The sequence below is a fragment of the Myotis myotis genome, unplaced genomic scaffold (assembly GCF_014108235.1).
Source record: "Myotis myotis isolate mMyoMyo1 unplaced genomic scaffold, mMyoMyo1.p scaffold_m19_p_9, whole genome shotgun sequence".
NCBI classification, from domain to species: domain Eukaryota; kingdom Metazoa; phylum Chordata; class Mammalia; order Chiroptera; family Vespertilionidae; genus Myotis; species Myotis myotis.
This window is the reverse complement of record NW_023416401.1, coordinates 81214901-81227419: the sequence shown is the minus strand read 5'-3', so window position 1 is coordinate 81227419 and position 12519 is coordinate 81214901. Positions and strand designations below refer to the sequence as shown.

General features: G+C 47.1%; 2 protein-coding genes across 2 annotated transcripts; one reads left to right on the top strand and one right to left on the bottom strand.

Annotated features, from left to right (window-relative positions):
• Positions 1–250: 250 nt before the first annotated feature.
• Positions 251–6285, top strand: VSX1 (visual system homeobox 1). The gene is made up of 5 exons (XM_036320975.1): positions 251–674; positions 3265–3343; positions 3793–3916; positions 5344–5524; positions 6017–6285. The coding sequence occupies exons 1-5, from the start codon at positions 251–253 to the stop codon at positions 6283–6285; spliced, it is 1077 nt and encodes a 358-aa protein (XP_036176868.1).
• A 5191-nt stretch (positions 6286–11476) lies between these two features.
• Positions 11477–12230, bottom strand: LOC118663137 (partner of Y14 and mago). Its single transcript, XM_036322530.1, has one exon. It carries the CDS (start codon positions 12128–12130, stop codon positions 11546–11548), a length of 585 nt encoding a protein of 194 aa, XP_036178423.1. The 5' UTR covers positions 12131–12230; the 3' UTR covers positions 11477–11545.
• Between the last annotated feature and the right edge of the window lie 289 nt (positions 12231–12519).

Sequence of the window (12519 nt, the reverse complement as noted above, 5' to 3'; positions counted from 1 at the left end):
GCAGGGGGGCAGCTGGGAGGAGATGGGAAGAGAGGGGACTGCAGCTGCGAGGGCGGCTACCGGAGGGAGGGGAGCTGGTGGCGTCCCAGCTCACGGGGTCCCAGGCGATGACGCGCCCGCGCCCGGCTGATTGGAGCCCTCCTGGCCCTCCGCGCCCGACGGGAGCCCCAGCTATATAAAGCGTCTCCTTAGCCGAGCCCCTTTCGCGATGGTGACCCACCGAGGGTCAAGCCTCCCCGACTGAGAACCCATGACGGGCCGAGACGCGCTCTGCGAAGGGCGCGCGAGGGGCACGGCGCTGGCGCCCGGTGCCGCCCCCACCGGCCCGCGCCCCCGCGGCTTCGCCATCACCGACCTGCTGGGCCTGGAGGCTGAGCTGCCGTCTCCGGCCGGACTCGGCCCGGGGTCTGGCTGCGAGGCCCCAGCGGCCGCGCCCCGTCCCAATCCCGGGCTCGGCAGCCCCCGCCTCGCGCTCGGGACCCTTCCGCTGGGTCTCGGCCTCCTCTGCGGCTTCGGTGCACAGCCCCCCGCGGCCGCCAGGGCGCCCTGCCTGCTCCTCGCCGACGTGCCCCTTCTGCCTCGCCGGGAGCCCGAGCCTGCGCCCCCACCAGCCCTCCGCCGCCCGCCGTCCCCGCTTGGCCGCCAGCAGCGCAGCGAAAGCGTCTCCACGTCGGGTAACTAGGCCATCCCATCCCATCCTGACCCTGTTCCTTCGGGGTTGGGCCGCGCAGGAGTAACGCAACGTCAGCCCACCCCCAGATCCTAGATCCAAGGGAGGTCGGGACCCCAGATCCCCGCGGGGTCCAGGGGAGGCGCATCCCCGCACCCGCACCCCCTCTTGCCTCTTCCTAAGTCCCTGCCTATCCTCGGATTCTGGTGAATACCACTCCCCCCCCCAACCCCCCGCCCACTACCGGGTTTCGGACCGATCCTGGGGGTCTGGAGTGCCCAGCACTGGTCTGGCTCTGCTGAGGGCCTTTCCCCTCCGCCCCGCGCGCATTTCGAACCTGGGAACCGCGTAGGTCGGGAAGGCTTGAGCCTGTTTTACCACCAGCAACACAGAGCCCAGTAACCCGTGGGCGCTCACGCCTTTGCAAAATTGATTGAATGATTGACGGGTCCGTGAAGAGCGCCTGGCGCCTGGAGCCTCGCTTCTCTCCTGGCGCCGCCCCTCCTCCTCACTACCCTTGAGAAAGGAAGCAGCCTTGTCAATCTCATTGTAGTTAGGCTTAGCATTTTGTTCTGAGCCCAGCGATTTCCTCAAAGACATCCACGGGGATTATAGGGAAAGAGAAGGAAGCAATATCATTCTTTAAAGGACAAGGGCCTAGAAACAGACATTTAGGGAAACGTTTAGGGTGTTAGGGAAAATTACACAAGAAAAGGTGGACTCAGAGAACTATGCAGTAGAATCTAGAGCTGAGCATCCAGGCAGCCAAGGCAAAAAGGATACACTGGGTCTCCACTGATAAAAGGAAGGCAGTAGGCAAGTGAGCTTTTGCTCAACTCCAAAAGGACTTTATTTCATGAGTCTATAAAATAAAATGAACCCTCAATTAGCGCCCCTCCCCTCCTAAAAATGCAGAAACCACCTACATAGGATGGGATCTTTCTCTGTGGGCACTGTTAAAATGAAAAGCAAAATGCAACTAAATCTTAGTCTGTGAGGGAATTTCTGGAAGATCAAGAGCAATGCTACCCAATAGAAATATGTGTCTGAGAGCGTGAAGAAAATGTCTCTTTTTAAAAAGATTTTTTATTGATATTTTAGAGAGAGAGGAAGGGAGAGGGAAACATCCATGTAGAGCAAAACATCAATTGGCTGCCTCCTGCATGCCCCCTACTGGGCCGGGAGGGTCCAGCCTGAGTCCACAGCCCAGGTATGTGCCCTGATTGGGAATCAAACCAGCAACTGTTCAGTGCACGTACAACACCTAACCAACTGAGCCACACATTAAAAAGGAAAAATAAACAGGTGAAATTAATTTAAATACTATATTATATTTAATCCAATACATATAGAATAACATTTACATATAATGAATCTAAAAATCATTAATATTTTACTTTTGGGGTAGTAAGTCTTCTAAATCAACAGAATATGTTACATTTACAGCAGATCTCAGTTTGGGCCAGCCACATTTCATATGTTCAATGATGTGAGTCTAAGGGAACCTGATTGGACAGCATGGGCATTATAATCTAAGCATATAGTTTTCTGGTGAGCTAATTGATGTTGGAGTAAAACTAATATAATTTTTCCTTTAATCTATTTTTCATACTTTGAGGCAAAAGTGCCTTTTAACAATGAATCTGACAATAGTTTGATATTCTGACCTTCCTTTTTTTCCGGATCTTTTAATATAAAGGCTATCAAAAGATAAAGCATAGTAGAGTTCTTAATATTTTTTCCAGTGCACCTAAGAATCATCTAGGCATATTTGTCAAGAATGAGTTTCTGGACCGCACATCCAGAGATTCAGAACTGATACAGCAGGGCAAGGAGTGCAGTTTTTAAAATATAAAATAAAATATAAAATTTTAAAATATAAACATGTTTATTGATTTCAGAGAGGAAGGAAGAGGGAGAGAGATATAGAAACATCAATGATGAGAGAGAAGCATTGATTGGCTGCCTCCTGCACTCCCCTTACTGGGGATGAAGCCTGCAACCCACGCATGTGCCCTTGACTAGAATCGAACCTGAAACCCTTCAGTCTGCAGGCCCACGCTCTATCCACTGAGCCAAACCTGCTGGGGCAGGAGTGCAGTTTTGACAAGACTTCTGATGTCACAAACTTCAGCCCCCCTTTGAGAAATGTTGGTGTGCTGATTAAGATAAGGAAGTTGGAAGCAGAAGGAAATGGATGAATTTGAGAGCTGAGTGGGGATAGAAAATTCGATTAGCTTTGGCTTCACACAGTCTGGGGTTTGAACCCCAACGTCACTATTTAGTGCCTGTGTGATCATGGACAGATGACGCAATCTCTCTGTGCCTCCGTATCCTCATCTGTAGGAATAGGATACTAATAGCAGCTACCTCGGAGTTCTCTAATTTTATGAAGAAGAATTGCGATAATGCATGACCAATGCTGAGCACAGAACCTGGAAGGCAGTGGTGCTAAAAATGCTAGCTTGCATTAAGCTAAATATTACCCACATTTTTCAACAAGTTCATAGGTTCAATCCTTGTATTAAAGTCCAGAAAATAAAGTGAAGAATATGCTCACCTTTAAAGTCCTCTCTTTCTCGTTATGCCAACAGATGAGGAAAGCCTACCTGGAAACAGGAGTGACCTGAAGGTGTCCCCAAACCCTGGCAAGAGGAAGAAGAGGCGGCACAGGTACGGTGCCAGGCCATCCTCTCTGACCCTTTCCCCGGGACACACAGCATCTGAGAGTGGGTGGTCCTGCATTACAGGAGGCCCAGTGGGCTCCAGGTTGGCGGTGGGAAGGGTACAGTAACCATTTAGGAACATAATTTTGCAAATCCCAGGAGGCTGCAGGACAATCTTTGCAGCATTTAAAAGACACAATTTTGTGGGTCTTTAAAATGGGTCTTCTTAGAATGAGTTGATGAATACATTGAGGAGGGGAAAAAATGCTGAAGAACTCTTTCTTATTTGAACCAAACTTTGCAAAGGTTAATCATTCAGAAGTGGGGGATTCAGTTATTATGAGGTGGCCTTTTGGGGTATGGAAGATGGGAGAGGTAGGCACAGGGTCCCTGCGCTGGGAAGCCTGGCATCCTCCTTTGGCCATGTGCCCACATGTCCTCCGGGCCTCCCTGCAGGACTGTCTTCACCACCCAGCAGCTGGAAGAGCTGGAAAAGGCGTTCAGCGAGGCACACTACCCTGACATGTATGCCCGGGAAATGCTGGCCATGAAGACTGAGCTCCCTGAAGACCGAATACAGGTGTCTGGGGTTCCTTTCTCCTTCCCAAAGACACCGTAGAGAGCATGTTAACCTCACAGACAGTGTGACCTACAGCCACCTCCAAACAGCCAAACACACATTCCCTCACACAGGCAAACTGAGGGCCACTCAGCCGCAAGCACCATAGTGCTAGAGCAGGGGTGGGCAAACTTTTTGACTCGAGGGCCACAATGGGTTCTTAAACTGGACCGGAGGGCCGGAACAAAAGCATGGATGGAGTGTTTGTGTGAACTAATATAAACTCAAAGTAAACATCATTACATAAAAGGGTACGGTCTTTTTTTTTTTTTTTTTTTTAGTTTTATTCATTTCAAACAGGCCAAATCCGGCCCACGGGCCGTAGTTTGCCCACGGCTGTGCTAGAGCCTTCCTTGTGTTTATGTAAGAGGAGATCCCTCGTAACCTACACGCCTTTTTTCCTTTTATTAAGTCACTAGAGGCCCGTTGCACGAAGATTCACGCAATAGGCCTTCCTTCCCTGGCTGCCGGCACCGGTTTTCCTCCGGTTCCTGGGACCCAGGCCTTCGGTCCAGCCGCAGCCCCTTTCTTCAGTCTTCAGTCATCTTCAGTCTTCGCTCCTCGCCTGCATATGCAAATTAACCACCATCTTTGTTGGTGGTTAATTTGCATACTCATCCTGATTGATTGGTGGGCGTAGCAGAATGACACCAATTTGCCTGTTTCTCTTTTATTAGTGTAGATTCTTTAAAATCACAATGCTGTGTGCTGCAATTTAGAAACGATATAAAGACATATCAATAAGAGGAAGTGACCATCCATCCCAATAAAACCTCAAAGAAACCAATACAAGTAGCCTGACATGGCCTTTCTGCACATTGCCTCCATGGCATATATATCTGGCCCTGAACAATGTATACACTCACATACAGGTAGAATTTTGTCTTGTTTTTACAAAAAGGTATCATATTATACAACTCTGCCTCTTTGCTTGACAACATGTCTTAGACATTTGTTCAGGTCAGAAGATATGCCACAAACTACTCTTTTTAACAGCTAAATAATATTTCATCCTATTCCTTTATTAGGCTAACAGTTTTCTATGAGAAATATCACCAGCAACCCAACCACCTGAGATTAGAATGGGCCATTGACTGAGTGACCTCTTTCCAAACCGTGAGAAAAACTAGAAAACGTTATAGTTGACTCCTTCGCGCTATGTGGGGAAGAATACTTTAATTTTGTTTTTGTCAACTCTATGGGAAACTTCAGTGGAAAGTGGTCACACATTACCCCGCAATGAGTCCCTGTGAGTTTTGAGTGAACAGTGGGCACAGTTACTGAAAGGTCTTGGGTCTTATGAGCTCCCCAAGTTGGCCCATTTAAGAACTCCCCGCTCAGAGACACCTCCAAGCACCCTAGTCACAGCGTGTCCTGCCTCATACCAGGTCTGGTTTCAAAATCGGAGGGCAAAGTGGCGGAAGCAGGAGAAGCGCTGGGGCGGCAGCAGCGTGATGGCTGAGTATGGGCTCTACGGGGCCATGGTGCGACACTGCATCCCTTTGCCGGACTCTGTCCTCAACTCCGCCGAGGACAGCCTGGCCGGTTTCTGTGCGCCCTGGCTCCTAGGTAAGGAAGAGGCCGAGAGAGAGAAAATTCAGTGGGAAAGGAAGCTCACCCCTCTGTGCTTATAGGACCAGGGGTTGAGTGGGTGGGTGGGGGGGTGCCTACTGGCATCTGCTGCTCCACGGCCATACAAGAAACTGGGCCCAGTGCTGCCAGATCCTCTGACTTTTTGAGAGAAGCTGGAAGTCTGGCTTTTGATGTATAATTTCCTGATTTTAAAATGTTGTGAACAATTTTCAAAATAAAATTTTAAAAGTCCCTATGTCATGTAAGCGAGGCAACTTTGCTGGCTGCACCTGGCTGGCACACTCCAGCTTTCAACCCCTCCCAGTGGCAGTTACCTACGTGACTCTCCTGAGGAGCCAGAGAGAGGTACTGACAAGGGCAATTCTAACGGGACTTAGAGAAAAAGAACATAGAAGAAATTAATTGCTGACTTTAAAGAATCTGTTTTATTCCCCCTTTTCCTTTTTTTTTTTTTTTTTTTTTTGCAAGGGATGCATAAAAAATCCACAGGGGCAAGGAAACCAGGAAATGAAGAAAAGCTGGCTGGATTCTGGGGCCCTGACCACCTCAAGGAAGGTTCTAGTCCAAGTCAGGCAAGATCCCGGAGTGTCGCCAATGCAGCCAGCCCTGAGAGTAACTTGGAAGATGTTGCCATTGATCTCTCCAGCTCCACATGGCAGGAAACCAAGACGGTGCACCAGGGGGCCAGTGCTCAAGATTCGGAGGGGCTCCAGCCTAGGAAGGTGGGAGCCTTCTGAGGCCCACAGGTCCCACCCTCAGAGGTTGGACATTCTTCACTTTGGCTTTTTCAAAAAACAGAAGTTGTCCAGGACAAATCATCTCAGTTGGGTTTCCTGCTAGTGTCAGGATAAAATTCAATGCCAGATGAATGGGTGACTTGGGAAAAACTCTGTTTTGCTCTAGAGTGGAAATACTCCTTAAAGGCACTTGAACCAGTTAATGTGGTGTAAACATTTTATTGTCTTCTGTAGAACTTGAGGAGGGAAGATTTTCGTTCAAACATCATTTTCACTGCTGGGCATCATTTGAGATTTGGTTCAATTAATGGGTTAGGTCTGATGTCCTCACTCTGAACTCGAAAATATAAAATTACTTAACCTCCAGAGAATCAGATGTCTTCATAGATAGTGAAGACCCCATGCGGACATATGAATGAGTTGTATTACCTTTATCTTGAACTTGACTTCAGACAGTTCTATTTTCTCACCAGGCAATAATTTTGCATTCTCCTGAGTTTCATTTGATATGCTATGTGTGTTGGAGTTCGTAAAAAAACACACAAAACAAAGCATGCGTTCCCCTTTCTTTTTGAAATAACATGGACCATATCTAAACAATTGTTGATTATTTATAAACAGTGTTTTAAGATCACACCAGGTTCCTTGGTCTTTTAAAATTTATGTTGGAAAGCACTTTAGTGACTTCGATTTCATGAATATTTCCTTTCCTGTATTCCCTTTGCCACTTATTTATTATATAAAAATAAACATTGTGTAGTATGCTTGCCTGTCAAGGTGCTCCTTGTATTACACACTTGCATGTCTCCATATTATTGCTGATCCCCTGACAAGCCATCCCTCCCATTCCCTTTTAATCTGGGAACCTCTAAAGTAGTGGTTCGCAACCTTCTGGCCCTTTAAATGCAGTTCCTCATGTTGTGACCCAACCATAAAATTATTTTCGTTGCTACTTCATAACTGTGATGTTGCTACTGTTATGAATCGTTATGTAAATATCTGATATGCAGGATGGTCTTAGGCGACCCCTCGTTCGACCGCCAAAGGGGTCGGGACCCACAGGTTGAGAACCGCTGCTCGAAAGCATTTCATTCTTCAGGCTGCAGCACTCATCATGTGTTGATTTGTAAACTCCTGGGGCAGTGACTGTGTCTAATTCACCAGTTAGAGTCAAATCCAGAGAGAGCTGATGGGGAAATGCAGAGCTTCGCAAAGAAGGCAGAGCCCGAAAGCAACCTGCAAGCACTGCTTGCAAGGGTTTCCTCTGGAAATCGGTGCAGTCATTTGTCAGGTGGGGCCTGGTTCTCCCATCTCTCCAGGTGAGAAAACAAGGACTCCCTTCCGTTGGCCTACGTCCATACTATTGTGAAAACGAAATGTCACCTGTCCTTACTGTAAAACAGAAAATGAGATTATGCAGTATTTGTCTTTCTGTCTGACTCACTTCATTAGCATAAGGCCCTCAAAGTCCATCCATATTGTTGCAAATGACAAGATTTCCTTTTTTTCTCATGGCTGAATAACATTCAGTTGTGTGTGGATCTAGTTCTTTGTTCTCACTGAGTGGTATATAGCTGATTAACCCTAGAGCAGTGGTTCTCAACCTTCCTAATGCCGCAACCCTTTAATACAGTTCCTCATATTGTGGTGACCCCCAACCACAAAATTATTTTCCTTGCTACTTCATAACTGTAATTTTGCTACTGTTATGAATCATAATGTAAATATCTGATATGCAGGATGTATTTTCATTGTTACAAATTGAACATAATTAAAGCATAGTGATTAATCACAAAAACAATATGTAATTATATATGTGTTTTCCGGTGGTCTTAGGCGACCCCTGTGAAAGGGTCGTTCGACCCCTAAAGGGGTTGAGACCCACAGGTTGAGAACCGCCGCCCTAGAGGAATGTATCCAGGAAGCTATATCTTGTAGTTTAGGAGAATGAATTGTGAATAACACCAAATGAGGATTTGTCCATATTGGGTTTGGTTGGTCTTGCAGGGACCCTGATTTCCAGATTTTAAAGTATACCCAGTTCCCTGGATCATATGGGTGTAGCTTAGTATTATGGTATGAGTAAAATCAAATTAGCATATTTATTTGTATTGTTACCTTTCCTAGTTGAATAATATGTTTAACAGCCTGTGTTATAAATGGGTCCACATATCCTAAAATTTGAGAGGAACCCAAAAAGGGCCTATAATACATAATTTCAAAATGATTTACTTTAATCATTCCTTTGGGCACTGCCCTGATCTGGGTCAGGGCAATTGGTGGTTATTTAAGCCAGGTCTCATGGGTTTCCTGGCAGGGTTTGGCCAAGGTCTTTTTGAGTGTTTTATTACATCACTAGAGGCCTGATGCATGAAAATTCGTGCAAGAGGAGGCATTCCTTCCCCCGGCTGCCAGCACCGGCTTCCCTCTGGCACCTGGGACCCGGGCTTCCCTCCTCCGGCTGCAGGCAGGCACCCGGGACCCCAGCTGGCTTCCCCCAGGCCACCCACAAGCACCTGGGACCCAGACTGGCTCCCTTCAGCCCCGGCTTCGTCAGGAAGGACATCTGGAATAACGTCAGGAAGACGTCTGGTCTAATTAGCATACTACCCTTTTATTATTATAGAATATTCCATTTTTCCTGAGGACTGTGGGCTCCATGAAGCATATAAGACTCACTTCATTTGGAGAGCTTGTGCTACTCCCTTTCTTAGGGCCAGTGTGAAAGCTGGATCATTGTCACTTTGAAAGGCCCTGGGGGAGTCCAAACCTAGGTATTATTTCCTTAAGCAGTGACTTTACAACATTTTGCTCCTTCCAGTTCAGCATTTGAATGCTAGAACCTATCCAGTACAGGTATTTACTAACACCAATAAGTATTTATTTATTTATTTTTAATTTTTTAATAATTTTTATTTCTTAAAGTATTACAAAGAGTATTACATATGTCTCCTTTTTTTCCCCCCCTTGACATTCCCCCAGCCCCCCCCCCCCCGGTGTCTTGTGTCCATTGGTTAATCTTATATGCATGAATATAAGTCCTTTGGTTGATCTCTTAATTCCCCCCCAAACCCTCCCCAGGCTTCCCACTTTAGTTTGACAGTCTGTTCAATGTTGCTCTGCCTCTGCATCTACCCCTGTTCATCAGTCTATATTGGTCCCCATTATCTGTCCCAACCTCACTGGAGCAGTCCCAACTGCACCGGGGCCGTCTCAGCCTCACCGGGGCCGTCTCGACCTCACCGGGGCTGTTTCAACCTGACCGGGGCTGTGTCAATTTAACCGGCCATCCCGACCTTACCGGGGCCGTTTCAATCTCACCTGGGCCGTTTCAATCTCACCGGGGCCGTTTCAACCTAACCGGGGCCGTCCTGACCTCACCAGGGCCGTTTCAACCTCACCAGGGTCGTCCCTACCTCACCGGGGCCGTTTCAACCTCACCAATAAGTATTTAAATCCTTTTCCTGGACATTCTGCAAAGTCTACCTGTCTATCTTCTCTAGGCGACATTCCTTGGGACTGGACTGCCTGACTTAAAGGTGATAACGGAGGTCTGGTACATGCATTGTTCTTGGCGCAGCTAGCTATGACACCATTAATGACTGTTCTCATGCTTGGGGCCACTGTTACCCAAACCATGTATACAGTGCTTCCTTTCCATAATGTGTGAAATCATGGGCTTCTTTTATTATTTTCCAAGCTCGTCCTTGAGGAACAAAACCTTACTATGCTCATTTATCCACCCTTTACATGTAGGAGTCTCCTTAAACCCCTTTCAACACAGTTATGACCTGAGGCTTCAAAGGAGGTTGGCAATGAAGTAACAAGATAGAAGGTGTGACAAATTTTTATTTTTGTTAATTATCACCCAAGGATATTTTTCTATTGATTTTAGATAGAGTGGGAGGGAGGAAGGGAGGAAGAGTGGAAGGGGAGGGAGAGAGAGAAACATTAATGTGAGAGAGACACATTGATTGGCTGCCTTGACCAGGGCCTGCAATCAAACCTGCAACCCAGGTACATGCCCTTGACTGGGAATCAAACCCGTGACTCTTTGGTGCATAGGCCAATGCTCTAACCACTTAGCAACACCAGGCAGGGCAGTGTGACTTTTTAAAAAAATTCTTTATTGTCTAAAGTACTATGTATATTATTAACATGTCTCCTTTCCCCCCCATTGGCCTCTCCCCAGCTACCCCCACCTCCAGCACATGCCCTCACCTCCCTAATGTCTGTGTCCATTGGTTATGTTTATATGCATGCATACAAGTCCTTTAGTTGATCTTAACCCCTCCCGCTCCCCTGACTGCTCTCTGAAGTTTGATAGTCTGTTCGATGCTTCTCTGTCTCTGGATCTATTTTTGTTCATCAGTTTATGTTGTTCATTATATTCTACAAATGAGTGAGATCATGGGATATTTATCTTTCTCTGACTGGCTTATTTCCCTTAGCATAATGTTCTCCATGCCCATCCATGCTGTTGCATTTTAGAAAAATGTCTATTTAAGTCCTTTGCACATTTTTTTTTATTAAATCTTTATTGTTCAGATTATTACATTTGTTCCTCTTTTTCCCCCCATAACTCCCCTCCTTCCAGTTCCCACTCCACCCTCCGTCCTCATCCATAGGTGCATGATTTTTGTCCAGTCTCTTCCCGCATCTCCCACACCCCTTTCCCCCCCAAGAATAGTCAGTCCATTCCCTTTCTATGTCCCTGATTCTATTATAATCACCAGTTCATTCTGTTCATCAGATTATTTATTCACTCTATTCTTTTTTTTTTTTTTTGACAATTTGTCTACTTGTTTATTCTGTTCTTAAAAAAAAAAAAAAAAAAAAAAAAAAAAAAAAAGAGGTCAGGGATTGAGGGGGAAATAACCCATAAACACTGTGAACAGGAATCAAGACTCCAAGACTTGGGCATACTCCCCCTACCCTCAACCTCAGTTCCCGAGAGTCCCACCCACCCAATTTTCTTTTGAATAAGACACCCAAATCAGCAGCAAAGGAGCCTGGGGGAGTCACTGAGATTTTTGAACACTGGGAATGGGAAGGGGAAACGTCTAAAAAATAGGAGTTTGGAAGAAAAGGGAAGGAATGAGGGAGAGGCTAGGCTCTGGAGGACAGAGTTGGGCCATGAGAGATGGAAGTGAGCCAGTATGGGGGGGGCGGTACCCCTCCTGGCTGCTGCTGCCATGTTCCCCAGGACCCCAGAAAGCCCCATGGTTTGTTTTAGTCCATTCCCAATTCCCCAAAGGCCTCACAGGCCGAGCTCCAAGTCCTCGAGCTCCTCCTCCAGCACCCTCCTCCTTGCTAGCTTTTCCAGCTGCTCTTTGCTGGGCTGGCTGACTTCTCCAGCCTGGATCCGTTGCTGCAACTCTTCCACCTGCCGAAGCTTCTTCTTTAGGTTCTTTATCTTCTTGGCCTTCTCAGTGATAGCAGCCGGGTCAGGCTGGTCAGAGGCAGCTGTAGGAGCTGCTCGGGAGCCCTGTGGAGCACTGGGGAGTTGAGCTGTCTCTCCCAGTGACACCTTTTCCAGAGTCCGGCTCAAGGCCTCTGCCTCCCCTTTCTCTTGCTGCTGCCGCCTCTTCTCCTTCCGCTTCATGTTGCGTTTGGCTGTCTTGGAGAGGCCTGGTTCCCCACCTTCAGACCTTGATGGGTTGACAGGAGCAATGGCCTCGAGGCTCAACCCTGGGGGCAGTTCTGGTTTGCTCTTGAAAAACTTCACATACTTGTTCTCATACACGGGGACCTCCTCCTGGGGCACATAGCCTTCTTTCACCCTCCGCTGCTTGCGCCAGGTCCCGTCGGGTCGCTGTGTTGAGGCAATGTACTTGCCTTCCATTGTTGGGGTCCAGCCCCAGCAGGTCCAGGGGTTCCCAAAGGTGTGGACGGAGTCAGCGAAGAAGGAATGACACGGAGACAGCGTTCAGTTGATCAGCAGCCTAGCCAGGTTCTCTAGTCAGGGTCTCCAGCCAGGTTCTGTTCTTTATTCTCCTATTACATCTGTATTTATACCAGTCGATTTTAATCTGATCCATTCTATTCCAAAGGTTAGGGCGTTTGTTATCTCCATTCCAAGGTCACTACTCTATTGTTCTGTTAAACTACAAGGAAGTAACTGAAGGAGATTATCCTAAGTAAAGATTATGTAGCTTAAGTGTGATTGTTCGTAGTTAAAGTGATTAATTACCTGCCTGGCACTTAGTTAAGGGGTTTTATTCCCTTCCTTAA

What these genes read in the sequence shown, in the direction of transcription:
- LOC118663137 (XM_036322530.1), bottom strand. Translation starts at nt 12,130, where the DNA reads ATGGAAGGCAAGTACATTGCCTCAACACAGCGACCCGACGGGACCTGG.
- VSX1 (XM_036320975.1), top strand. Translation starts at nt 251, where the DNA reads ATGACGGGCCGAGACGCGCTCTGCGAAGGGCGCGCGAGGGGCACGGCG. An exon ending in CGAAAGCGTCTCCACGTCGG is followed by an intron (nt 675 to 3,264) that starts GTAACTAGGCCA and finishes TTATGCCAACAG; the next exon opens with ATGAGGAAAGCCTACCTGGA. An exon ending in CTGTGCGCCCTGGCTCCTAG is followed by an intron (nt 5,525 to 6,016) that starts GTAAGGAAGAGG and finishes TTTTTTTGCAAG; the next exon opens with GGATGCATAAAAAATCCACA.